This window comes from Leucoraja erinacea, chromosome 12 (assembly GCF_028641065.1).
Source record: "Leucoraja erinacea ecotype New England chromosome 12, Leri_hhj_1, whole genome shotgun sequence".
Classification (NCBI taxonomy): Eukaryota; Metazoa; Chordata; class Chondrichthyes; order Rajiformes; family Rajidae; genus Leucoraja; species Leucoraja erinaceus.
The window spans coordinates 43,988,782-44,014,764 of NC_073388.1; the positions used below are offsets into that span (position 1 = coordinate 43,988,782).

General features: G+C 44.9%; 1 protein-coding gene across 1 annotated transcript in view; it reads left to right on the plus strand.

Annotated features, from left to right (window-relative positions):
- Nucleotides 1-25,983, plus strand: part of si:zfos-2326c3.2 (mitogen-activated protein kinase kinase kinase kinase 4) — a 280,480-nt gene that overhangs the window by 123,537 nt on the left and 130,960 nt on the right. The window contains exons 8-11 of the mRNA XM_055644013.1: nt 2,872-2,926; nt 4,763-4,841; nt 18,797-18,972; nt 23,547-23,619. Of these exons, the coding sequence (XP_055499988.1) occupies nt 2,872-2,926; nt 4,763-4,841; nt 18,797-18,972; nt 23,547-23,619 (383 nt within the window). The remainder of the gene's footprint in view (nt 1-2,871; nt 2,927-4,762; nt 4,842-18,796; nt 18,973-23,546; nt 23,620-25,983) is intronic.

Sequence of the window (25,983 nt, forward strand, 5' to 3'; positions counted from 1 at the left end):
CCCCACACTCCAAAGACAAAGACGAAAAATTGTTCCTGGTGTGAAGGATGGCGTTAGTGTTTGGGGTGATTACTGGTCGGCGCAGATTTGGTGGGCCAAAGGGCTTGTTTCTCGGCTGTATCTCTAAAGTCTAATGTCTCAAACTAGGGAGAAAGTGGGACTCAAGGATAAAGAAGAACATTTATGTTTGGAGTTGGAAAGATACTAAATGTGAACTTTGCATCTGTATTCACCGAGGACAGGTCATTGAGATCAGTGACATTTACAATAATGGGCTAAGGCAGTTTGCAATCAAGGAGGATGTGACGTCGGGTCTCTTGAAAAGCAGTAAGGTGGATAAAAACTCGGGCCCGGCGGGAACTATCCCAGGCAAGAGAGGAGGATGCAAGGGCTTTAATATAAATCTCTGAATCCTCTCTTGCCACAGGCAAGGTCCTAGAGGACTGGAGAGTAGCCAATGTTGCTCCTTTGTTTAAGGGAAGTAGATTAATCCAGGAAATTTATAGGGCAGTAAACTTCACATCGGTGGTAGGGAAGCTATTGGATGAGTCTTCGCGATAAGATATACTCACAATTAGAACGGTTGGAAGAGAAAAAGATAATTAGGGCCAGTCAACATGGCTTTGTTCATGGCAGGTCATGTCTTACTAGGTTGATTGAGTTTTTTGAGGACATGATGAAGGTGATCAATGAGGCTGGGGCAATCCATGTTGTATTTGATAAAGTCCCACAAAGTAGACTGATCCAGAAGATGCATGGTATCCACAGTAACTTGTCAGTTTGGATTTAGCACTGGTTTACTCGGAGAATACAGAGTTTAGTTTTAGTTTAGTTTAGAAATACAGCATGGAAACAGGCCCTTTGGCCTACCAAGTCTGAGCCGACCAGCGATCCCCGTACACTAGCACTATCCTACATACTAGGGTCAATTTACAATCTTTATTGAAGCCAATTAACATACAAACCTGCACGTCTTTGAGTGTGGGAGGAAACTGGAGCAACCGGGGGAAACGCTCAGAGTCATGGGGAGAATGTACAAACTCTGTGCAGACAGCACCCATAGTCAGGATCAAACCCGGGTCTCTGGCGCTGTAAGGCCACAACGCTATCGCTGCGCCACCATACCGCACCATAACAGAGGGTTATGGTGGAAGGGTGTTATGCGGGTGGAGGTCCGTGACCTGCGGAGTTCCACAGGGATCTGTGCCGGGACCTCTGGTGTTTGTGATACAGATAAATAATTTGGATGGGGGTGTCTATGGGTCGGTTGGCAAGTTTGCAGATGACACCATGATTGCTGGTATTACGGAGAGTCAGGAAGGCTGTCGAAGAATACAATGGGATAAAGATGAACTGGAGTTGAGAATGGAAAAATGCCCCATTGAGCTAAATCTGAACAAGTGTCAGGTTTGAACTTTGGGAGGTCATGTGCAAGGTGAAAGTATACAGTTAATAGCCAGTCCTTTAGTGTTGATGCACAGAAGGTTCTTGGGGTTCATTCCATAGTTCCCTGAACATGGCAACACGAGTAGATAGCGAGGGTAAAAAAGGCATATGGTATGCTTGCCTTCATCTGTCTCATATGAGTACAAGAGCCGAGAAGTCATGTTACGGTTTTATAAAATGATCAGGCGGAATTTGAAGTATTATGTGCAGTTCTGGCCGCCCATTTCAGGAAGGATATGGAGGCTTTGGAGAGGGTACAGAGAAGGTTTGTCAGAATGCTGCCTGGATTAGAGTGTGTTAGCTATAAGAAGTTGTACAAATTGTATTTGTTTTCACTGAAGCATCAGAAGTTGAGGAGAGATCTCGTAGAAGTTTCTGAAATTATAGCAGGCATAGATAGGGTAGACCTTTTCTTCATGGGTGGAAATGTCAAAAACTTTAAAGTCAGAAAGGGGAAAAGTTTAAAAGAGATGTGTGAGGCAAGTTTTTTTTGCACAGAGGTGGTGGGTGCCTGAGGGGCGTGTCCAGGGGTGGTGGTGGAGACATATACATAGGCACATGGATATGCAGAGAACGGAGGGATATGGATCACATGCAGGCAGAGGAGATTAGTTTAACTTGGCATCATATTTGGCACGGAGACTGTGGGCCAAAGGGCCTGTTCCTGTGCTGTACTGTTCTAGGTTCTGAGTGACATCATATCTAAATTTTCATTTGGACATGGCACTTCATTTGCAGTTTCTTCGCCAAGGAACTACACGAGGATCTTTAGATAATTGAGTGTCCCCTTTTTGATTGCAATGATCTTCTGTGTTAACACCAAAGCTCGACTGACCTCCAGGTGTCCACACTTTGGACTACTCTATCTGCTTGATGAAGGGACGTTATAGCTGATGCTCTCTCATCCAGACGGCATCCTAGTGATCCTCTTCCGGAAAATGGTGGCAGAACCTGGCGACTCTTACATACGGTCTTAATGTACTGTTCCAATGCATTTGTACTGAATCTAAGATGTGCCCACATAGAGTAATGGTTTTACTCGATTGTATGCAAAAAAAAAGCATTTCACTATCACGAGGTAATTGTGACAATATAGTACCATCAAACCGAAGCCTCAACATTCCTCTTATAATGGGGCAACCAGAACTGAACACAATACTCCAAATGTGTGCAGAAAGGAACTGCAGATACTGGTTTATACTGAAGAAAGACACAAAGTGCTGGAGTAATTCAGCATCTCTGGAGAAAAAGGGATTTCTCCAGAGATGCTGTCTGAGTTACTCCAACACTTTGTGTCAATACTCCAAATGTGTGATGGTGGTTTTATAAGAGCCTCAGTTTGTTATGTACTTGCCATTAATGAAGATGTTTGACTTATAATTTACAATTGACTTACAATTCGTTCTGTTATGTTTTTCCTCATAGAGTGACCTGTGGTCGTTGGGAATCACGGCAATTGAGATGGCAGAAGGAGCTCCTCGTAAGTAGTTTTGTTAATTTTTCAATGAAGGGCTTCAGGGAAATTAAAGGCTGATGTGGGTTTTCAAGAGATTGGTGGATTACTTGAAGTACATGGAACTTACAGTGCAAAGTAAGAGAGTGTTAAACTTTAGCCTTTAGCGATACAGTGCGGAAACATGCCCTACGGCCCACATAGTCCGCGCTGACCAGAGATCATCCTGTACAATAACACTATCCTACACACTAGGGATAATTTACCCAAGCCAATTAACCTACAAACCTCTATGTCTTCAGAGTGTGTGAGTCCCAATGATCTTTGCCTTGCTACATCAAACTACCTCTTTGCTGTTTTCTCCCTTGAGTGCTGTGTACCCAAGAACAAAGGAGATTACAAACTATGGTGGACACTGCCCGGTCCATCACGGGCATTGACTTCCCCAGCATCATCGGTAGCACAGCCTCAAAAAGACAGCCAGCATCACGAAGAACCTACGCCACCCTAGCCACGCTCCCATTTCACTCCCGCCATCGGGAATCTGGTGTGTAGGAAATAACTGCAGATGCTGGTTTGAATCGAAGGTAGACACAAAATGCTGGAGTAACTGAGCGGGACAGACAGCATCTCTGGAGAGAAGGAATGGGTGATGTTTCGGGTCGGAACCCTTCGTCGGACTGATGTCAGGGGAGTGGGCGGGACTGAGATAGAAAGTAGTCGGAGATGGTAAATATCACAGAGGGCGGCCCGTGAGAGAGGATGATGCTGAACTCTCGTCGGAGAGAGGAGGAAAACTTCTTCAAAGTAGACATACCTTGAGGAGATTTTGCAGTGGAGCAGACAAAATGTGTAGGAAAGAAATTGGGAATATGGTCCAGGCTTCTGAAGATTGTGACCACGAGTTTCAGGAACAGCATCTTCCCAACACTCTAAACACCTATTGTTTAGTTTTGCACTAATATTGGGGGTTTTATTGAACCGTTTTTTGTTTGTTTTATTACGTTATTTATTTATTGTGTAAGGTGTTTTACTGGCCTATTATCTCTTAAGTGAGAAATTCATTGTTCTGTTTCGGTACATATGACAATTAAACATTCTTGAGTCTTCACTTGCGTTTATATACATCTTGCAATAAATTGCATTAAATTCCAATAATTAAAACACATGGCATCATTTATGTTCAACTTCACTGCAGCACTTTCCACAACCTCTCTTGAGTAAAGATTTTCCACTAAACTTCCCTGTTTGAATTTTTGGTAATTTATCTGTCAGTTCGATCTTTCCTTCTCGATGTTTCTCTCTTTCATTTCAGACCTTATCACAGTAATGCAGCCTCCGTGTATTTATATCCACTGATACAAGCACCAGAAGTGGTCCCTGGTTTTGTGTACAAATCTGTCCAGTTTATGTTTAGTTTAATTTAGAGATGCAGCATGAATACAGGCCCTTCGGCCCACCGAGTCCACACCGACCATCGATAACCCATTCACACTCGTTCGATGATATCGCACTTTCTCATCCACTCCTTATACACTAGGGCCAATTTACAGAGGCCAATTTACCTACAGACCCGTATGTCTTTGGAATGTGAGAGGAAACTGGAGCACCTAAACGAAACCCATGCAGTCTCAGTGAGAACATGCAAACTCCACCCAAACAGCACCCAAGGTCAGGATTGAACCCGGGTCTCTACCTGCTGCGCCACTGTGCTGCCCATGAATAAGTTTTATGTTTTGGCGGTATTGACAGATACATGCAGGCCGGTGTACTTGGGTGACAATTATAGGATTATTTGTCAATGAATAATGTTTGTTTTTAATTTCATTCATTAAATCCACAGCCTCTATGTTTATCTTCCAGCTCTCTGTGATATGCATCCCATGAGGGCTCTCTTTCTCATCCCACGAAACTCTCCCCCCAAACTGAAGTCAAGGAAATGGTAAGACTACGTGTTGGGGAATAAATATTACGCCGGAATGGAAATGAACCAATGTCATTGTTGGCTGTAACAATAATCGAGCTAGAAGTTTGGTGAAGAAGTGCAAAGCACTCATTCAGTGACAGGTAATAGCCTGTGGGTGGGGAAAGGAGATTCTACCAGCTTGGACCAAATACGCATTGAAATTCCAAGGGTGAATGTCCAGCCAATTCTCCAGTTGTTCCAATGTTCTTCAAGGAGGGAGATATGCCTTCTATGTCCAGTCTGGTCTATATAAGTTCATAAGTTATAGGAACAGAATTAGGCCATTTAGCCCATCACATCAATCATGGCTGATCTATCTTTCTCTCTCAACCCCATTCGCCTGCCATCTCCTCATAACCCTTGACACCCTTACTCATCAAGCGTCTGTAATCTCCACCTTAAAAATATCCATCGACTTGGTCTCCATGAATTCCATATATGGTTCTAGGACCATAGGGATACGGTTGACACAAGGAACATCTGTAGATGCTGGAAACGTGCATAGAACACAAAGTGCTGGAGAAACTCAAAGAGTCAGGCAGCATCCCTGAAGGACACGGACAGGTGATGTTTCGGGTCAGGACCGATCGTCAGACTGACTGCAATGGGGGAGAGAAAGCGGCAAAAGCCGTGGAGGGAAGGACATAGCCTGACAAGTGAGAGTTGGACACAGCCTGGCAGATGGGTGGACAAAGGCCTGTGATGAAAAGAAGATGAAAGGATGACAAAAAGGGGAGTAAGGGAGACAGAAATGAGACAAAGGGGTGTTGATAAGGAGAAAAGAGGAGTGAATTGTGAAGCCAGAGGGAGGGATATTGGTGGACGGGGCCAGCTGGGGGAGTGAGGGGTGGGGGATAGGGAAAAGGGTGGGATGGTGGAAGAATGGGTATACATCAGGGTCAGGAAAGAGAGGGAGAGGAGATGAAGAAGAGAGAAAAGAATGGAGTGGGGTGTTATCTAAAGCAGGAAACACAGACATGGAAACACATGAGAACGTTCTCAGGATGAGATATAATTGACACATTTTGAAATAGCAAAGTAAACTCCCCAGATGAGGTCAAGGCCCTATCTATCTATCCAATGGGTGGTATAAAAAAATCATTATAGGGTAATCTTCAACTCTCTCTGTCTTATTCCACCTCCAGCCAACACCATCAGCGGAAAAAAACCCCAGATGTATCTTATTTTCTGAACATTTGCCATGTATAATTAGACATTGTTGGGTGCACTTCAGAACCTTTACAGTGGATTTAAAGTGGATGTAGCATCAAGGAACAGCAGATGCTGGTTTACAAAAAAAGTGAATGGTAGGGAGTGTAGTACAGCAGAGGGATCTAGGGATGCAGGCACATAGTTCCCAGAAAGTGGTGTCACAGGTTGATAGGGTGGTCAAGAAGGATTTTGGTATATTGGCCATTATGAGTCAGAGTATTGATCATTATGTCAGGGTATTGATCAGCGGGCCAGGCAGCATCTTTGGAGATAAACGATGGGTGACATTTTGGGTCGGTACCCTTCTGCAAATGGTCTGAAGAAGGGTCCCGTCCCGAAACACCACCCATCCTTTTTCTCCAGAGATGCTGCCTGATCCGCTGAGTTACTCCAGCACTGTTACTATTTTGGTACATTCCAACATCTGCAGTTCTTTGTTTCTATATTGAGTATAGAAGTTGGATTGCTACAGTTGTACAAGACGTTTGGTGAGACCACACTTGGAGTATTGTGTCCAGTTTTGTTCACTCTGCTACAGCAAGAATGGCATTAGACTGGAAAGAGTGCAGAGAAGATTTACAAGGGCGTTGCCAAGACTCAAGGTGCTGAGCTACAGGGGGAAGTGTAGGCTAAGACTTTGTTCCTTGGTGCACAAGAGGCTGAGGGATGATGTTCTACAGGTGTATAAGATTATAAGGGGAATAAATAGGTTGACTGCACAGTCTTTTACCCAGGGTAGGGGATCAAAAACAAGAGGTCATAGGTTTCAGGTGAGGGGGCAAGATTTAATAAGAATCTGAGGGACAACGTTTTCACTCGGGGTGAAGAGAATATGGAACGAGCTGCCAGAGGAGGTAGTTGAGGCAGGTATTATAACTGCATTTAAATGTGACTTGGACAGGCAGATGAATAGGAAAGGTTAAGAGGAATATGGTCCAAACGAGGGTAAATGGGACTAGCTTAGATGGGGCATATAGGTTGGCGTGGACGTGTTGGGCCAAAGGGCCTGTTTCTGGGCTGTATGACTCTATGACAGTATGTGCTGGAGTAACTGAGCGGCTTCTCTGGAGGACACGAATAGGTGATGTTTTGGGTTGGGACCCTTCTTCAGACTGATTGCAGTCGGGAGGAGAAAGCTGGAAGTATGGTGGGGAGGTAAAGTGGATGTTATGTAAGTGCAATTCTGTCATTTTAATCCCTTCTGCAATTCATCTTCCGAACCTGATGTATTATATTTCTCAGAACGGTTCTGGAAGAGTTTCATTAAATTGATGGTCCCTTTGAGCAATTACTTACCTTAAAGAAGGGCCATTGCCACTGAATTTGAAGGGGGAAATTTGTTCGGGGATGTGCTATTTGTTCTGGCTGTTATGGGCAGCGGAAACTATCTCAGCGTCTTCAATAGTAAAGCATACGTCAGTGACACAAAGAAATTGCAGTGAGATTAGTCACTGCTCAGCGCTCACCTTTGATGCCTGCACTCCATTTGACATGTTGCAGGCTGGTGCCACATCTGTTGACATGCCCAAATTCATTATAAGCAAGAAGACATTAAAGGATATTGGTTGAGGCGTAGAGCTGCTTCATAATTTAAGAAGTGCACTTGAACTGAGATGTGAGGAATAAACTATGCTTATCTCTGATGTACGGTGTCACAACCCAACTGAGAACCAACTAAGATTCCCAAACACACTGAAAACATTTATTTCTCCCACCTGATGCACCGCTTCAGACAAGAAACATCGTAGTTGCATCACAATTAAAGTTTGCTTCCTTGTAGACACAAAGGGCTGGAGTAACTAAGCAGGTCAGGCTGCATCTCTGGAGAAAATGGATAGGCAACATTTCAGGTCAGGATGCTGATTTGTATGATGAAGGGTCGGGACCAGAAACGTCATCTATCCATGCCTTCCAGAGATGCTGCCTGACCCACTGAGTTATGCCTGCCCTTAATATCTTTTTTTGTAAACCCAGCATCTGCAGTTCCTTGTGTTTACATATTAAGCGCAGTAATGCATCCTTCCATTGATAATGTGATCATGGCTCCTTATAATGCAGATTGTGCCCATGCAGCTGTTCCTAGATATACACCCTGAGAGCCAAGCAAGGTACCGAAGTATATACGGGTCAGTTCCATAACTACTATAATCTATCTTAAGTTTGAAGAAGGGTCCTGACCTGAAATGTCACCTTCCCATGTCTTCCAGAGATGCTGCATGATCCAGAACTTTGTGTCATTTTTTTGCAAATCCACGTCTGCAGTTCCTTCTGTCTACATCTTATTTCCTTGAAGTCCAGCTTTGGGTTTTTTTACACCATCAGTAAATCCACAAGTCTTGTTAAATCAGTTTGCTGTCAGTAATGGCACTGTAGGTAGTGCATCACACATCAGGGTATACATCAGTCTGAAGAAGGGTCTCGACCTGAAACGTCGCCTATTCCTTCGCTCCATAGATGCTGCCTCACCCGTTAAGTTTCTCCAGCATTTTTGTCTACCTTTGATTTTTCCAGCATCTGCAGTTCTTTCTTAAACACACATCGGGGTAGGAAGGTTGTTGATTCAAATCTCATTCCAGAAACTGAAATAAGCTGATACACTAGTATAGCATACTTTAGAAACATAGAAAATAGCAGGAGTAGGCCATTTGGCCCTTTGAGCCAGCACTGCCATTCAATATTATCTTGGCTGATCATCCAAAATCAGTACCCCGTTCCTGCTTTCTCCCCATATCCTTTGATTCCGTTAGCCCTGAGAGCTATATTCCAGTGAATGCAAGACCAGTCGATCAATTCTTTCATCATATGTCAGTCCCTCCATCCCAGGAATCCTCAAATTAGGGAACTAAAACTGCACACAATACTACAGGTGTGCTCTCACCATGGCCCTGTACAACTGCAGTAGGACCTCCTTCCTCCTACACTCAAATCCTCTCGCTGTGAAAATTTAGTTTAGAGATACAGCGAGGGAAAAAGGTTCTTCAGCCCATCGCAACCAATGATCATCCATACACTAGTTCTAACCTACACGCTAGGGACAATTTACAGAAGTCAATTAACCTACAAACCTGTACGTCTTAGGGATGTGGGGGGGGGACTGGGGAACCCGGAGGAACATGAAAACGTCAAACAGACAGCAACTGTAGTCAGGACCGAACCCAGGTCTCTGTCACTCTGAGGCAGCAACTCTACTGCTGCACCACCATGCTGCCCGAGATCCTCCACTGCTGGAGATGCTCTGGTGGATGAGACATTAAAATGGTCATTGCAGATTTAAGGCTGATTAAGTCACAATTCCATTTCTAAGTGTGTGTGTTCCACTTTTACTGAAATCACCAGCCTCTGTAGAGATGTTGAGGCAGAAAGCAGGGCCACGCTTCCTCTTTTGAAAGTGTCATTTTGTATTGTCATCTCTGGGAGTTAGTTTGTCTTGGGGGAAAATGTTTTAACACAAATCTCTTTCTTCATGATATTTTTTTCATTAATGTAGCATTATGAATACGGAACTTCAGAGCAAGCCCTAACCAAATTTTAGAGTTGATGTCGAGATTTATTGTATTAATTATGTTGTGTTGTTCTTTGTGGCACAGTGTTTCTTTGTGACTTTAATAACAAACGTGAATTGAATCATGGTGTTTTTTTGTGAATTAGATTTGCATTCTCAAATAGACTAAAGGGTCTGTGCCACGGGCGTCATTTGCGCGTCATTTACGCGTCACAATGCACGACGCGCGCATCGGGACACGCATGAGATGCGCGCATGGTGCGTGGTGACATAGGCAGTGACGCATGGTCGCGCGACACCCCAGGAATTTTGGATGTACAAAATCTTTGCGCACCATCTGCGTGACGTGCAAATGACACCCAAGTGGGACAGGCCCTTAAGTTATTCTGTGGCAACACTTGTTCGATAACTTAATAATAAAATCTGCAAGATTATGTGATTAGTTTTATCACTTTAGTTCTTTTAGAGATCATAACAAATCTCAATTTTAACAAAGAGTTTCATTTTTTTTAAGTCAAACGTCTCAATTAGAGTAAAAAAAATACACAAAGTGCAAAAGTAACTCAGTAGCTCAACCAGCATCTGCAGTTCCCTGTGTCTCCATTGGAATAACAGGGTGAATTGGCGCAGATGTGTGCAGAGTTTCAGCCAAAAATACTAGTCTTAGTACCTTTTCGTATTGCGACGGGACCATTGTAACAGTGTTTAGTTTAGAGACACAACTTGAAAACAGCTCATCGGCCCACCAAGTCCACGCCATGATATGTTATTCCCCTTTACAGTCCTACAAACTAGGGGCAATTTACAGAAGCCAATTAGCCCACAAACCTGCACGTCCTTTGAATGTAGGATGAGACCGGAGCACCAGGAGAAAGCCCACATGGTCACAGGGAGAACGTGCAAACTCAACAAGGTCAAAAATCGAACCCAGGTCCCTGGTGCGATAAGGCAGCAACTCTACCGTTGTGCCACTGTGCCATCCCGATAAAGGTGCATAAGATCATGAGAGGAATAGATAGGGTAAATGCACAGTCTGTTACCCAGAGCAGGGGAATCAAGAACCAGAGTTTAAGGTGAGGGGGGGAAAGATTTAATAGAAACCTGAAGAGCCTTTTTTTTACACAATGGGTGGTGGGTGCATGGAACGAGCTGCCGGAGGAGGTAATTGAGACAGGGACTATCACAACATTTAAGAAACATTTAGACAGGCCCAGGGATAGGATAGGTTTAGATGGATATAGGCAAAATGCAGATTGTGGGACTAGAGTAGATGGGTCACGTTGGTCAGGCTGGACATGTTGGGCCGAAGGATCTGTTTTCATGCTTTATGATTTTATGACATATTGCAGGCTTGGTTGCAATATTGGACAGATGGTACAAGCTATGTCTGGTTCAATGTTATCCCCCCCTCTCCTCTTCCCATTCCCACTGACCATTCTGTCCTGGGCCTCCTCCACCGTCAGAGTGAGGCCACATGCAAATTGTCGGAACAGCACCATATGTTTTGCATGTGCAGCTTACAACCCAGCAGTATGAATATTGATTTCTTTAATTTGAACTCCCTCCAGCATTCCCTCCCCTCCCATAGGGAGTTAGATGTGGCCCTTGTGGCTAAAGAGTCAAGAGTCAATTTAATTGACATTTGGACCCCTAGAGGTCCAAACGAAATGCCGTTTCTGCAGCCATACATTACACACAAATAGACCCAGACACAACATAATTACATTTTACATAAACATCCATCACATAGCTGTGATGGAAGGCCAAAAAAAACTTATCTCTCCACTGCACTCTCCCCCCCCCCCCCCGATGTCAGAGTCAAAGTCAAAGCCCCCGGCTGGCGATGGCGATTGTCCCGCGGCCATTGAAGCCACGCCGGGTGGTGCGAGGTCGCACACCGGGTCTTGGTGTTGGAGCCCTCGGTGTGCGCTCGCAAAAGTCCCGCGGCCATTCCAGCCGCGCGGGGCAGTGGTGTCAGGCCCCGCTCCAGGAGCTCTTCAACCCTGCAACACGGGCGGGAGAATTCGCCGTTGCAGGAGCCCCGAAAAGCGGTCTCTCTCCAGGGATCCGCGGGCTCCCGGCGCCGCTGTCCGCAGACCCGCAGCAGCAGCCTCCGACTCAGCAGCGGCATCGGCAGCAGCAGCAGCAGCAGCGGCGGCAGCAGCAGCAGCAGCGCTTCTCCACCGCTCCAACCGCTCCGGACTCGGCCAGCCCCGCGACGGCGACGGTGAGTAGCACCAGAGTCCCCGGCTTCTTCCCATTGGAGGCCGCTCCTCGTTGCGGCCTCAACGACACCTGAGACCCGACGAGAAAAGATCGGGTCTCCAGTGCAGGGAGAGATTTAAAAAGTTTCCCCCCCCTCCCCCCCCCCACCCCCCCACCCCCCCACACACACACCCCAAAAAAATAACAAAAACTACATTAAAACACAGACAGAAAATAATAAAAACGCGGACAGACTGCAGAGGCCGCTGCTGGCCAGAGCCGCGCCGCCTACCGGAACCTAAAGGGATCAGAGGGTATGGAGAGAAGGCAGGGATGGGATACTGAGTTGGATGATCAGCCATTATCATATCGAATGGCGGTGCAGGCTCGAAGGGCCGAATGGCCTATTCCTGCACCTATTTTCTATGTTTCTATGTGTGATGTGTGCTCATGTAATGGGGATCGCAGGTCGGTGGGGACTCGGTGGGCCGAAGAGCCCGTTTCCAAGCTGTATCTCCATCTGTATTTATTTTCAAGACTCAAGATTCAAGAGAGTTTATTGTCATGTGTCCCAGATAGGAGTTGAATAGTCTGATGGCTGTGGGGAAGCAACTATTCCTGAACCTGGATGTTGCAAATTTCAGGCTCCTGTGCCTTCTACCTGAAGGCAGCGGAGAGATGAGTGTGTGGCCAGGATGGTGTGGATCCTTGATGATGCTGCCAGCCTTTTTGAGGCAGCGACTGCGATAGATCCCCTCGATGGTAGGGAGGTCATAGCCGATGATGAACCGGGCAGTGTTTACAACTTTTTGCAGTCTTTTCTGGTCCTGGGCGCTCAAGTTGCCAAACCAAGCCACGATGCAACCGTTCAGCATGCTCTCTACTGTGCACCTGTAGAACTTCGAGAGAGTCCTTCTTGAAATACCAACTCTCCGTATCAAGTACCAAATCTTCTCAGAAAGTAGAGGCGCTGATGTGCTTTCTTTATAATTGAATCAGTGTTCTGGGACCAGGAGAGATCTTCAGAGATATGCACACCCAGGAATTTGAAGCTCTTGACCCTTTCAACCATCGACCCGTTGATATAAACGGGACTGTGGGTCCCCATCCTACCCCTTCCAAAGTCCACAATCAGTTCCTTGGTTTTGCTGGTGTTGAGAGCCTGGTTATTGTGCTGGCACCATTTGGTCAATTGGTCGATCTCACTTCTATACTCTGACTCGTCTCCATCAGTGATACGTCCCACAACAGTGGTGTAGTCAGTGAACTTGATGATGGAGTTTGCACTATGACTGGCTATGCAGTCATGAGTACAGAGTGAGTACAGCAGGGGGCTTAGCACGCAGCCTTGAGGTGCTCCCGTGCTGATTGTTATTGAGGCTGGCATATTTCCACAATACGAACAGACTGGGGTCTGTGAATGAGGAAGCCGAGGATCCAATTGCAGAGGGATGTGCAGAGACCCAGATCTGAGAGGTTGGTAACCAGCTTGGAGGGGATGATTGTATTCTCCACATTTGCTGCCTCACCTGCTGAGTTACACCAGCATTTTGTGTCTATTTTCAATGTGGTCTTGCCTGTTTTATAGGTGGTCTCGCCACTGTTAGGCATCCGTGGCTTCTCATTTCCTGCCGAAGTTAATGTCTGGGACATTGCACTAGGTCGGGGTTGGCTGCGGGTATCAATTAGACCATAGGCAATAGAAGCCAAGGCCCTGCCTATCGATCACCCCATTTACGTCCTGACAGCTCCCACGGCCAAAAGACCTTGTGCACCAAGATATTGTAAAATGTACTGAAAATTATTCAAAGATGATTAAATAATTACAAATTATTAATAAAACATCCAATATGTTTATGTTTAGATACACACCATGAAAACGGGTCCTTCCCCCTCTAAGCCCACACTGACCAATGAGATCACACTTCTTCGATGTTATCCCACTTTCTAATCCACTCCCTGCATACCAGAGACAATTTTACAGAAGCCAATTAACCTACAAACCTGCACGTCTTTGGGATGTGGGAGGAAACCAGAGCATTCAGAGAAAGCCCATGTAGTCACAGGGAAAACGTGCAAGTACCCGAGATCAGGATTGAATCCGGGCCTCTGGCACTGTGATGCAGGCAGCAGGTCTACCCGCTGCCCCACTGTGCTGCCTAGTGATGAATATTAACATCAAAGAAAATAATATGACTTTCACAACTTTTAAATGAAGTGTGCCAAATCCTATTCACATGTGGTGGAATTAAATGCAGCAGTGGCGGCTGTTTAGTTTAGTTTAGAGATACAATGCAGAAACAGGCCCTTTGGCCCACCGAGTCTGCGATGACCAGTGGTCTCCGTTACACTCGCACACACTGCACACTAGGTACAATTTTACATTTTTACCGAAGCCAATTAACCTACAAACCTGTATGCCTGTGGATTGTGGGTGGAAACTGGAGCACCCGGAGAAAACCCGCGTTGGAAGAAAGTACAAAACTCCATACAGACAGCACCTGTAGGCAGGGTCTCTGGTATATGCAAGGCAGCAACTCTACAGCTGCGTCACCGTGCAATCCTGTGGAAACAATGTGTATCCAGGCCTTCGCTTTATAGAGAGGCTGCCTGACTCGGAACGAACTGCAGGGTGGAGATAGATGTCAGATAAGCTTGCACCTGATCTCGAGGGGGCTCCCTACTTCCACACAACAGTACATAACTTCCTGACTATACTGTCGGTACATTCCTGCCAGTTATTTGCCGGGGTGTCTAAAATATGGTTGCACCACATTGATAACAATGACATTTCTATAACAATGTAGGAGAAAAAAAAACACAATAAAACATACATCTGGAGCTATTTATCTCCTTGCATTGATTGCTCTTTCAAAGAACAACAATTTACATTTAAATAGCACATCGAACAGAGCAAATATCCCCCGACCCTTCACAGACACGTTGCCAAACAAAACTTGGCACTGAGGCAAATCAGAAGGTATTAAAACAGGCAACCTAAAGATTAAACGTTATGGCGACAGAGTGCTTTAAAGAAGGAGAGAGGGAAGGATGGGTCATAGAGTCTTACAGCGTGGAAACAGGCCCTTCATCCCAACTTCCCTACACTGCTCAACATATCCCATCCACACTGGTCCCATCTACCTGCATTTGGTCTATGTCCCTCTATACCAGTCCTATCCAAGTACCTGTCCAGATGCTTCTTAAGTGTCTATTCCTCTCTACCCTGATCTCATGATTGTGTACACCCCTCATCCACCTGCACTCTGAGGAATAGAGTCCCAGCCTGATCAACCTCTCTCTTTAGCTTTTCCCTATAACCCTGTAGGTTTTGAGAAAGAATTTGAGAGCTTGGTTGCCTCCAATGAAGGCACCATTTCCAATGGGCCAAGCGGAAAATGATGGGCACGGAGATCATGGAGATCAAAATATGATTATCCTGTGGTGTTGGTAATCTTGACGATGTCTTCTGTCTAGAGAGAATAATCATGAAAATACAAATTCCCGAAGAACGTCATCAGTCCATTTCCCCCACAAATGCTGCCTGTACGTTGATGCAGCGGTAGAGTTGCTGCCTCACAGCGCCAGAGATTGGGGTTCGATCCTGTCAACGGGTGCTGTCTGTGAGGAGTTCGTATGTTCTCCCTGTGAACGTGTAGTTTTCTCCGTCCTTCCACACTCCAAAGACGTACAGGTTAATTGACTTTGGTAAAAATTCTAACTTTGTACCTGGCGTGTAGGATAGTGATAGTGTACAGGGTGTCACCAATCAGCGTGGACTCGGTGGGTTGAAGGGCCTGCTTCCACCATGTATCTCTAAAGATGCAATTTACACAGAATGGGTGCCCACAGGTCAGCATGGAAGTAATGGGCCGATCGTGCCATTTCCATACTAAATTACTCTATGATCAATCTCACCATCAGCCGTCAAAACGATTGATGGTGTGAATCGAAAATTGTTTTTTTTTACCCAAAATGTACGTGGACTTATCTATTGCGGTTCATTCCATTGAAAGGATGAATCGTATTCTGATCATGAAGAGAACTTTCTGTTCCACATAAATAATCTGCATTATTCAAAATATCTTATTTACAGGGGGAAAGAAAGTCATTTGGCATTTCCTCAAAAGTTCTTTGGGGAATTTCTGTTTTCTGATGGAAATTGAATGAGCAAGGCAGAAAGAGAGAACCTAGAACATCACTACCACCACAGCCATCACTCACCCTGATTTACTCATCGTCTTTTTCCCCTCTTTATTCCTGGTCACTTCTTTCCACACACTGGCAGGCAATTTACAATGGCCGATTAACCTACCTACCCACACGTCCTTAGAATGTGGGAGGAAACCAGAGCACTTGGGGAAACCCACACAATCGCAGTGAGAACATGCAAACGCCACGCAGCACCAGGTCAGGCTTGATTCTGGATTGCTGGAGGCTTTCGCAGCTGCACCACTGTGAAGCCCCATTAGGTCATTCCATAGAAACATAGAAAATAGGTGCAGGAGGAGGCCATTCAAGTCGGCACCGCCATTCATTGTGATCATGGCTGATCGTCCCCTATCAATAACCCGTGCCTGCCTTCTCCCCATATCCCTTGACTCCACTAGCCCCTAGAGCTCTATCTAACTCTGTCATAAATCCATCCAGTGACTTGGCCTCCACTGTCCTCTGTGGCAGGGAATTCCATAAATTCACAACTCTCTGGGTGAAAAGGTTTTTTTCTCACCTCAGTCTTAAATGACCTCCCCTTTATTCTAAAACTGTGGCCCCTGGTTCTGTACTCGTCCAACATTGGGAACATTTTTCCTGCATCTAGCTTGTCCAGTCCTTTTATAATTTTATGTTTCTATATTCCATTTCGTCATTGTGCTTAGAACATAGAACAATACATCACAAGAACAGGCCTTCGGCCCACACTGTCAACAACAAACAAAATGCCAAGTTAAACTCCTCTACCTGCATATGATCCACATCCCACCATTCCCTGCATATCCAAAAGCCTCTTATCTGCCATCGTACCTGTGCTGAAATTGCCATTATTCATTCTGCACTCTCCATGTTAGCTTTCCCATTGCCTTCTCCAGAGTTACATCCAATGATAGGACCTTATTTTTAAAATTTAGTTTAGAGATACTGCACGGAAACAGGCGATCACCCTGTACACTTGCACTGTCCTACACACTAGGGACAATTTACAATCTTTACCGAATCCAATTAACCTACAAGCCTGAACGTCTTTGGAGTGGGGGAGGAAACCGGAGCACCCGGGGAAAACCCATGCAGTCACGGGGAGAACGTACAAACTCCGTAATTCCTCTCAACATAAAGAGATGTTGAGGGTCAACCATGGCAGTTACAAACAGACCAGCCCAGAAAAGGATGGGAGATTCCCTTCCCTAGAGCACATTAATGAACTAGATGAGATTTTGCAACCATCCAATAATTCCAATCCAATAGGTTAATGTTGTGACTGACTTTTCAAAAAATAAAGTTCCTGGTTTTAATTAATCGCTTGAATTTTACCTCCCCATTTGCCATGTTTGAAATTAAACCAGTACCTTTTGATTACTACCATAATGACTTAACCACTAAACTTAATTAGGGTGGCATGGTGGCGCAGAGGTGGAGTTGTTGCCTGACAGCACCAGAGATCCGGATCGATCCTGACTACGGGTGCTGTCTGTACGGAGTTTGTATGCTCTCCCTGGGTGCTCCAGTTTCCCCACACACTCCAAAGACATATTAATTTTGTAGGTTACTTGGCTTTGGTTAAAAAAAAAATTGTCGTTAATGTGTAGGATAGTGCTAGTGTTTGGGGTGATCGCTGGTTGGCGCGGAGTCAGTAGGTCGAAGGGCCTGTTTCCGCGCTGTATCTCTAAAGTCTAAAGTAAATTCAATATACTAATGTGCCCTGTAATCATCAATGTGACCAGCTTCTTACAGCTTGTAGGGACATTCAGCAACGCTGGTGCGTTTTGCCCTATAAATGATATAACTAACTAGGTGAGACTACAGGAACATATCTTGGCCTGCTGTATTTTTATTCAGTAGCCACCAGGTTGTCTCACTTTAAGGATTAAAGGGAGACTTGTCCCTGAACAGCTAGTGTCTACCATGTTGGTGGGTCATTAGTCATGTTTAGGCCTAAACTGAGTAAGCATAGTTTATTTGCTTCCTAGAAAAGACCATAATACCTGGGAGCAGAATTAGGGCATTCAATCCATCGAGTCTACTCCGGCATTCAATCATGGCTGATCTATTTTTCCCTCTCAACCCCATTCTCCTGTCTTCTCCCTGTAACCTTTGACGCCCTTACTCATCAAGAAAGGGGCATGTCTGAGGGATGAAAGTGAACCAAATTTCTTATGACCTGTCCGTTTCACCGTTTCACTGACTTTATTTAATTATAGATTTAGAGTCAGAGAGAGACACAGTAAGGAAACAGGCCTTTCAGCCCATCATGTCTGTGCTGACCATCAAACGCCCATTCACACCAATCCCATTTTTTAAAATTCCCATCAACTCCCCGAAGATTCTACCACTCCCCTTCACACTAGCAGTGGTCAGATAACCTACCAACCTGCACCTTTTGGGAAGTGGGGTGAAACCGGAACACCAGAGGAAACACCTCACGGGATCATGGGGAGAACATGGGAACTCCACACAGTATCCAGAGTCAGAAATGAACGCAGGTTTCCAGCGCTGCGGGGAAATGCCTCAACTAGCTGCACTTCTGTATTCAATAGGGATTACAGGGAACTTTAATGTAGAGTATAAGTAATTGGGGAGCAACAAAACTTACTGGGACAAATTCCACTTTGGCAATTGGGGAAGTAAAATTCAAGTGGTTAAATAAAACCAGGAATTTTATTTCTAAATGTCTGTGAATTTATTTGAATCTGAATTTCCCAGTGTCGATACTATGCTACAAAGTCACGTTAAATTTGTGTGTTACATTTGACATAATCATGTAATGTTTACTGAACCCGTCTTAAATAATCTGTTGTAGGTCAAAGAGGTTCATGAACTTTGTGGAAACCTGCCTGGCAAAAAACTACTTGCAACGACCTTGCACTGAAACACTGTTGAAGCATTCATTCATCCGTGACCAGCAACATGAGCGACAGGTTCGCATATTGCTGAAGGATCACATCGACAGGACCAGGAAGAAGAGGAGTGAGAAAGGTAAGTTCAAGCGTAATCAAGGGCCAGTCTCACCCCGGACACTCCCTCTTCTCCCCTCCTGCATCAGGCAAGAGGTACAGAAGTTTTAAAACACACACCTTCAGATTCATGGACAGTTTCTTCCCGGCTGTTTTTTAGTTTTAGTATTTAGTTTCGTTTTTTAGAGATACAGCTTGGAAACAGGCCCTTCAGACCACAGAGTCCGCATTGACCAGCGATCCCCAAACATGGAGGGAAAGATAAATCAGCCATGATTGAATGGCGGAGCAGACTTGATGGGCCATCAAACATATGAACTTACGCTATCCTGCAGACACCAGGGACAATTTATAATTTTCACCAAAATCAATTATCCTAAAAACCTGCAGTTCTTTGGAGTGTGGGAGGAAACTGGAGCACCCGGGGAAAACCCACACTGTCATGGGGAGAATGTACAAACTCTGTATGGAGAGCACCCGTAGTCAGGATCGAACCCGAGTCTCTGGCGCTGTGGCAGCAACTCTACCACTGTGCCACCCGACCGCCCTGTTATCAGGAAACTGAACTGTCTTATCAACAACTAACCTCCCATCTATATCATTGGAGATTTTACATGTCTTTAATCAGACTTTATCTTGTACTAAACGCTATACCCTTTATACTTTGTGTATACTGTAGACAGCTTGATTGTAATCATGTATTGTCTTTCCGCTGACTGGATGGCATGCAACAAATTTCATTTCCCTGTACCTCAGTACATATGACAATGATAAACTAAACTAAGACTAAACTAAGCTAAATGTAAACCTACTGTTATAATACTCATGTAAAAACGGAGAGAGCAGCTTGAAGAACCCAGTAGGTCAGGCAGCATCTGTGGAGGAAAATGAATAGTCAACATTTTGGCTAGATGAAAAGAGGAGGGGAAATAGCCAAATTAAAGAGGTGGGGCAGGACCTGGCAGGTGATAAAGGTGAGGGGTTGATTGGGAGATAACATTCAGATGGAGGAAGGAGGGGTTGAGATAGCGAGGGAGGCTGGGAGGTGATAAGTGGAGAACAATGACTTCTTCAGGAACATTTGACGTAGACTGCAAGCCTTCTGCAGCCTGAAGAAGGGTTCCAACCCGAAACATCACCTATTCCTTTTCTCCGGAGATGCTGCCTGACCCACTGAGTTACTCCTGCATTTTGTGTCTACATTCTGGAATCTGACGGGAAAGGAAGGTGGAAAAATGGAACTGAATGAGGAGGGGTAGCATGGTGGGAACATGAAACGGAGAGGACTGGGAGGGAAAAAAGGGGGGGGTAAACGAAACGGATTGGGGGCAGGGGGGGGGGGTAACGTGGGAAGGGGAATGATTGGGGGGGGGGGGGGTAAAGGGTAGCTAGAAGAAAAGATGGCAACCTGAGATTGAAGAATTCTATGTTCATGGGGGGGGGGGGGACGAATACAAGATGTTGGGTAGCTAGAAGAAAAGAGAAAGGTGCAGGATACCTGAGATTGAAGAATTCTATGTTCATGCCACTGGGTTGTAAATTACGCAGGAGGAATACAAGATGTTGTTCCTCTCATTTACGGACTCAGTGGTGCAGAAGTTACTGGTTCCGCGCTGTATCTCGAAACTAAACTAAACTAAAATTCAAAGCATGAGAGAATAAAGATTGTGAAACACTGCCTGCAATATCCCAAAAGTTGTTCTTATCAAAGCATTTCCCCTCCCCATCCTGGGTCCTCTCTGACTGCCTCTTCCATGCACCGATTGATAATTTGACACCAGCTTTGGTTCGGTTGCATTTGGAGTATTGCATGCAGTTCGGGTTGCCCTGTTACAGGATGGAAGTGGAGGCTTTGCTGAGGGTGTGGAAGAGATTTACCAAAATGGTGCTTGGATTTAGTAGGTTAATTAGCTATAACGAGAGGTTGGACAAACTTAGATTGTTCTCCATGGAACGTCAGAGGTTGAGGGAAGACCTGATAGAAGTTTATAAAATAAAGAGAGAGGCCTAGATAGAGCAGACAGTCAGAACCTTTTTTCTCGGGTGGAATTTGCAAAGACGAGAGGGCACAGGTTTAATGTGAAAGGGGAACATTTTAAAGATGTGTGGGGGAAGTTTTTCACAGAATTTGTAGAGGCCTGGAATGCACTGGCAGGAATGGTGGTGGAGGCAGATACGATAGTGGTGTTTGAGGCAATTAGATTGGTACATGGACATGCAGTGAAAGAAGGAATATGGATCACGTGCAGGCAGAGGAGATTTGTTTCACTTCACATCATGTTCAGCACAGACATTGTGGGCCAAAGGGCCTGTACCTGTGCTGTACTGTTCTCTGGAGGGACTGGACATGTGAAGAACAGGTTGCTGGGAAATAAGTAGAGGAATGGAACTGGTGGACTTCCTCCAGAAATGGCAGAAGTTCAATGGACTGAACATCATCCTTCCATGAAAACCACAATTTAAGTGCCCTGCTGCTATTTTGAAATTCCCAGAAGTTAGCCTGTTTCCTGTCTTTTGCCCTGAGCAAGTCACTGGCTGAATGGCATAGGATGTTGGAATCTCTGCTGGGAACTCATTATGCTGATAGACACAAAGTGCTGGAGTAACTCAGCGTGTCAGGCAGCATTTCTGGAGAAAAAGGATGGATGGTGTTTCAGGTCGGGACCCTTCTTCAGACCTTCTTTCTCTTCACTCTTCATTCCTCTGTTGTTGAATTTAGCCACTTGCCTCTCTGTTGCAATGGGTCAGCATTGAATGGCTCCCCAGTGCTGTGTTGGTAAAACAGATGGATCACTCAGACAGAACAGAACACAAACAAATCTAATCTTCATATCTTTCAGCTGTTATTCTTACTGTTGGTCTGCACTGAGCTAGCTTATTAAGTGCCCAATCTATTAATTCCCCATTTCTCTTTCACTGTCACCTTACACTGTGCCTGCAGCAATTGCAAAGTCTGTATTCAGAGCTTGTTTTCATCCACTGAACAACACTCTGCAGTAAACCTCACTAAATTTAATTTACACACTGGTATTCCTTTACAATGTCAGCTTCAGGTCATTGAATAGCCTTCTTGTCTTTGGACCAGGATTTAAACCCAATCCCCTCCAACTCTTTGGTTTAGAGGTACAATGCAGAAACCGGCCCTTCAGCCCACTGAGTCCGCGCTGAACAGTGATCCCCGTTACACAAGCACACACTACACACTAGGGACAATTTACAATTTTTACCCAAGTCAATTAACCTACAAACCTGTATGAATCTGTACGGAGTGTGGAAGGAAACCGGAGCATCCGGGGAAAAACCAGGCGGTCACAGGGAGAAGGTACAAACTCTGTAGAGACAGTGCCCGTTGTCAGGATTGAATCTGCAACTCTAAAGGCAGCAACTCTACCGATGCACCACCATATCGACCAAACTCAGTTGTAATCCAAGCGTATAGACCAAGTACCACACGGAGGGAGTGCAGCACTGCCTTCCAGATGAGATGCCAGGGTGAGATCCATCTGCTCCAGTGCGCAAAGTCCACAAGACACTGTTCAGAAGACAGAAGGATCTTAATTATCCCATGGGATCTTAATTTACACTTGCCCCTCAATCTGCTACGATTGTATTTGTAGTTTTCCAATCTTCCTAATTGTATCCCTAATACTTTTTTAATCTGCATTTTCTCTGTTGCTGTAACATTAAATTCTGCACTCTGCTTATGTTCTCCGTTGCACTATAATGGCTTGGGGGAGGGGATGATGTGCCACAGCAGTGCAACTGGTAGAATGACTGCCTCACGGCATTGGAGACCCGGGTTCAACCCTGACCTCAGGTGTTGTCTGTATGGGGTTTGCATGTTCTCCCTCAGGGCATGTGACCGTATGGATTTCCTCCGGGTGCTCTGGTTTCCTCCTACCTCCCAAAGACGTGTGTTTATACGTTAATTGCCCACTGTAAATAGCCCCCAGTGTGTAGGAAGTGGATGCAAAAGTGGGATGAGATAGAACCAGTGCGAACGGGTGATCGTTGGTCTGCCTGGGCTTGATGGGCCGAAAGGCCTGTTTCCATGCTACATCTCTTAAATTAAAACAAAAAAAATAAAACTACATGTTGGACTCATCCATAGTACGATGTGCCTGCACAGCATGCAAAACAATATTTATCACTATATCCAATAACTTGGCTGCCACTGTTGTCAGTGGCAATGAATTTCACAGATTCACCACCATCTGGCAAAATAAATTCATCCTCATCTCCATTCTACAGGTACATCCTTTTAATCAAAGGCTATGCCCTCTGGTCCTAGACTCTCCCACTACTGGAAACATCCTCTCCACATCCACCCATGGTCTCCAAAGATTCTGCCAAACCCACCGAGTTACTCCAACACTTTGGTTTTTTTTTTCACAAACCAGCATCTGCACTTCCTTGTATTTAGTATTATTAGTTGTGATTGGATAGCACACAGATAAAAGCTTTTCACTGTGCACATGACCTCTGAAACTAAACAACTGATTGAAACCTCATCTTAATTAAAACAATAGTTCTTGTTCTCACTCAATGGTTTTCACACTGAGCATAAGCTTCACTGTCATCCCTTCTCATTGCTAGATGAAACGGAATATGAATACAGTGGAAGTGAGGAAGATGAAGATGGATTGAATGAAGAAGAAGGAGAGCCAAGGTAGATGGTTTATTCACTTATATTGTTCAATTGTACATATCCAGTTTTTTTATGCCAGTTATTATTAAATCTACGTCCAGCCAATGTTTCCTTGAATCAATTCATAAATGGAGAAACTTCACAAAATTCAAGGAATTTATATTCACATGAGATTTTATACAAAATCATTCAATGCTTGGGGATTGATGGAGGAAAATATAGCACCCAGGATGCGATGTTATGTGCAAAGGGGCTTGCACTGGCATTGTGGTTAGGTACTGGACTAGCTTTTTGAGTCTGATACTTGATCTGAAAACTGGAGTCCAAATCGCAACATCCCAGCTAAGGATCAGCAGATTCGGACGACAAATGGCGTAATGGGCTAAGTGTTCGGCTGGCAACCTGAAGGTGGCCGGTTCGAATCCTGCTTGGAGTGTGTACTGTTGTTGTGTCCTTGGGCAAGACACTTCACCTACCTTAGCCTGGGAATAGAGATGGAAATTAGCTACTGATTGGCTACAATCTCGCATGTTTACATGCAAATGTTAATTAATATGCACTGTCCCTATAAACAAAACATTATTATTATTATTATTCCAGTAGGGTGGTTTGTTTGGGAGCCAGCTGGCTGCAAGCACTGAGTACAGGGTCAATGGGCCAAAAAGCCTGCTCTTGTGCTGTGATGGTGTGCTCTCTGGATGGGTTCAATAATGCACCTTATAAATTTACTTTTGTTTTGCTACGACAGGGAAAAAAAAAAACTGCTGGAGGAACTCAAAGGGTCAGGCAGCACCTGTGGATGGAATGGGACAAACAACGTTTCTGCAGAAGGGTTCTGAATCGAAATGTCGTCCATGTCCATTTTACATTGTCGATGCTGCCTGACCCGCTGAGTTCCTTCAGCAGTTTGTTTTTGGCTCAGGATTCCAGCATCTTCAGCCCTCTTGTGTCACAACTTTCCACAGGTCAGCTGTCAAAACAGTGATCTTGTCCGTTTGGTTCAGGCATTTGGTTCTGACAGTGTCAGAGTGAGGCCTAACGCAAATTGGAGGAACAGCGCCTCATATTTTCCTTGGGTAGCTTATACCCCAGCGGTATGGATATTGATTTCTCTAATTTTAAGTAACCCTTGCACCCTCTCTCTCCTTCACTCTCCAACCCTCGAAGTCCTGTGAGTTTCACTCTTCATATCCCTTTGTTACCACCTCCTCCGCTGCCAACAATGGACCATTGTGGGCTCCTTGGCCATCGGTGCCGGCTCTGATTTGTTCTGTACCTTTTCATACGTCTAGTTTTGCTCTCCCCTGACAGTCTGAAGAAGTGCCTCGACCTGAAATGTCACCTATACCTTTCTCCAGCGATGTTGCCTGACCACTGAGTTACTCCAGCAATTTGTGTCTAAATTAATTTACCTCATGCTCAGCAAGAACCCAAAACAAAAGTAAATTGATCAGGTGCATTATTAAACCCATCCAGAGAACACACACTCATAGCACAGGAGCAGGCCGTTTGGCCCATTAACCCTGTACTGGCTCTTTTGAAAGTTCTCCAATTGATTCCCTGCACTTAATTTTGTGCATTTTAATTCCCTTTCTAAATTAATCTGTTGCTACAGGCTTGGGGAATGCTAGGAAAGAATACCCAATAAAAAAATTAAGCCTCACATACATCATCAGCTAGGATTTCCACTGATGTGAACAAGCATCTCTCCTGCACGTTGTGCAAGTGTTGTTGTGGGTGAAAGACTTCATCTCGCATCTCCTTGAAGTGCTGATACCCTCTGATGTCCAAATAAAATAAAATATATTGGATCGTTGGGTTTCAGAACCAAACTAGGAGGCATGATGGCGCAGCAATGTAGTTGCTGCCTTGCAGCGTCAGAGACACAGGTTCGATCCTGACTATGGGTGCTGTCTGTGCGGAGTTTGCACGTTCTCCCCGTGATCACGTAGGTTTACTCCTCCCACACTCCCAAGACGTGCAGGTTTGTAGGTTAATTGGCTTCAGTAAAATTGTAAATTGTCCCTAGTGTGCAGGATAGAGGTAGTGTACAGGGTGATCGCTAGTCGGCGCGGATTCTGTGGGCCAAAGGGCTTGTTTCTGCACTGAATCTCAAAAGCCTAAAGCCATTGATATTGGCAAGGAGGTTAACTGGACTTTGGTTCCTTCCCTCACAGTGGGGAACTTTGGTGCTGCTGTGGGGATGTTTGTGTTGTGGACTACTGTGTTCTGTGTTTTGTGTTTTTTTTATTTTTATTTTTTTGTATGACTAAGGGAAAAATAATTTTGTAGTCTTCATTGAAGACAATGAAAATAAATTAAATCAAATCAAAATCATCAGATCAAATCAAAACCTGGAGTTAACATTAGTAGTATTTAACATTG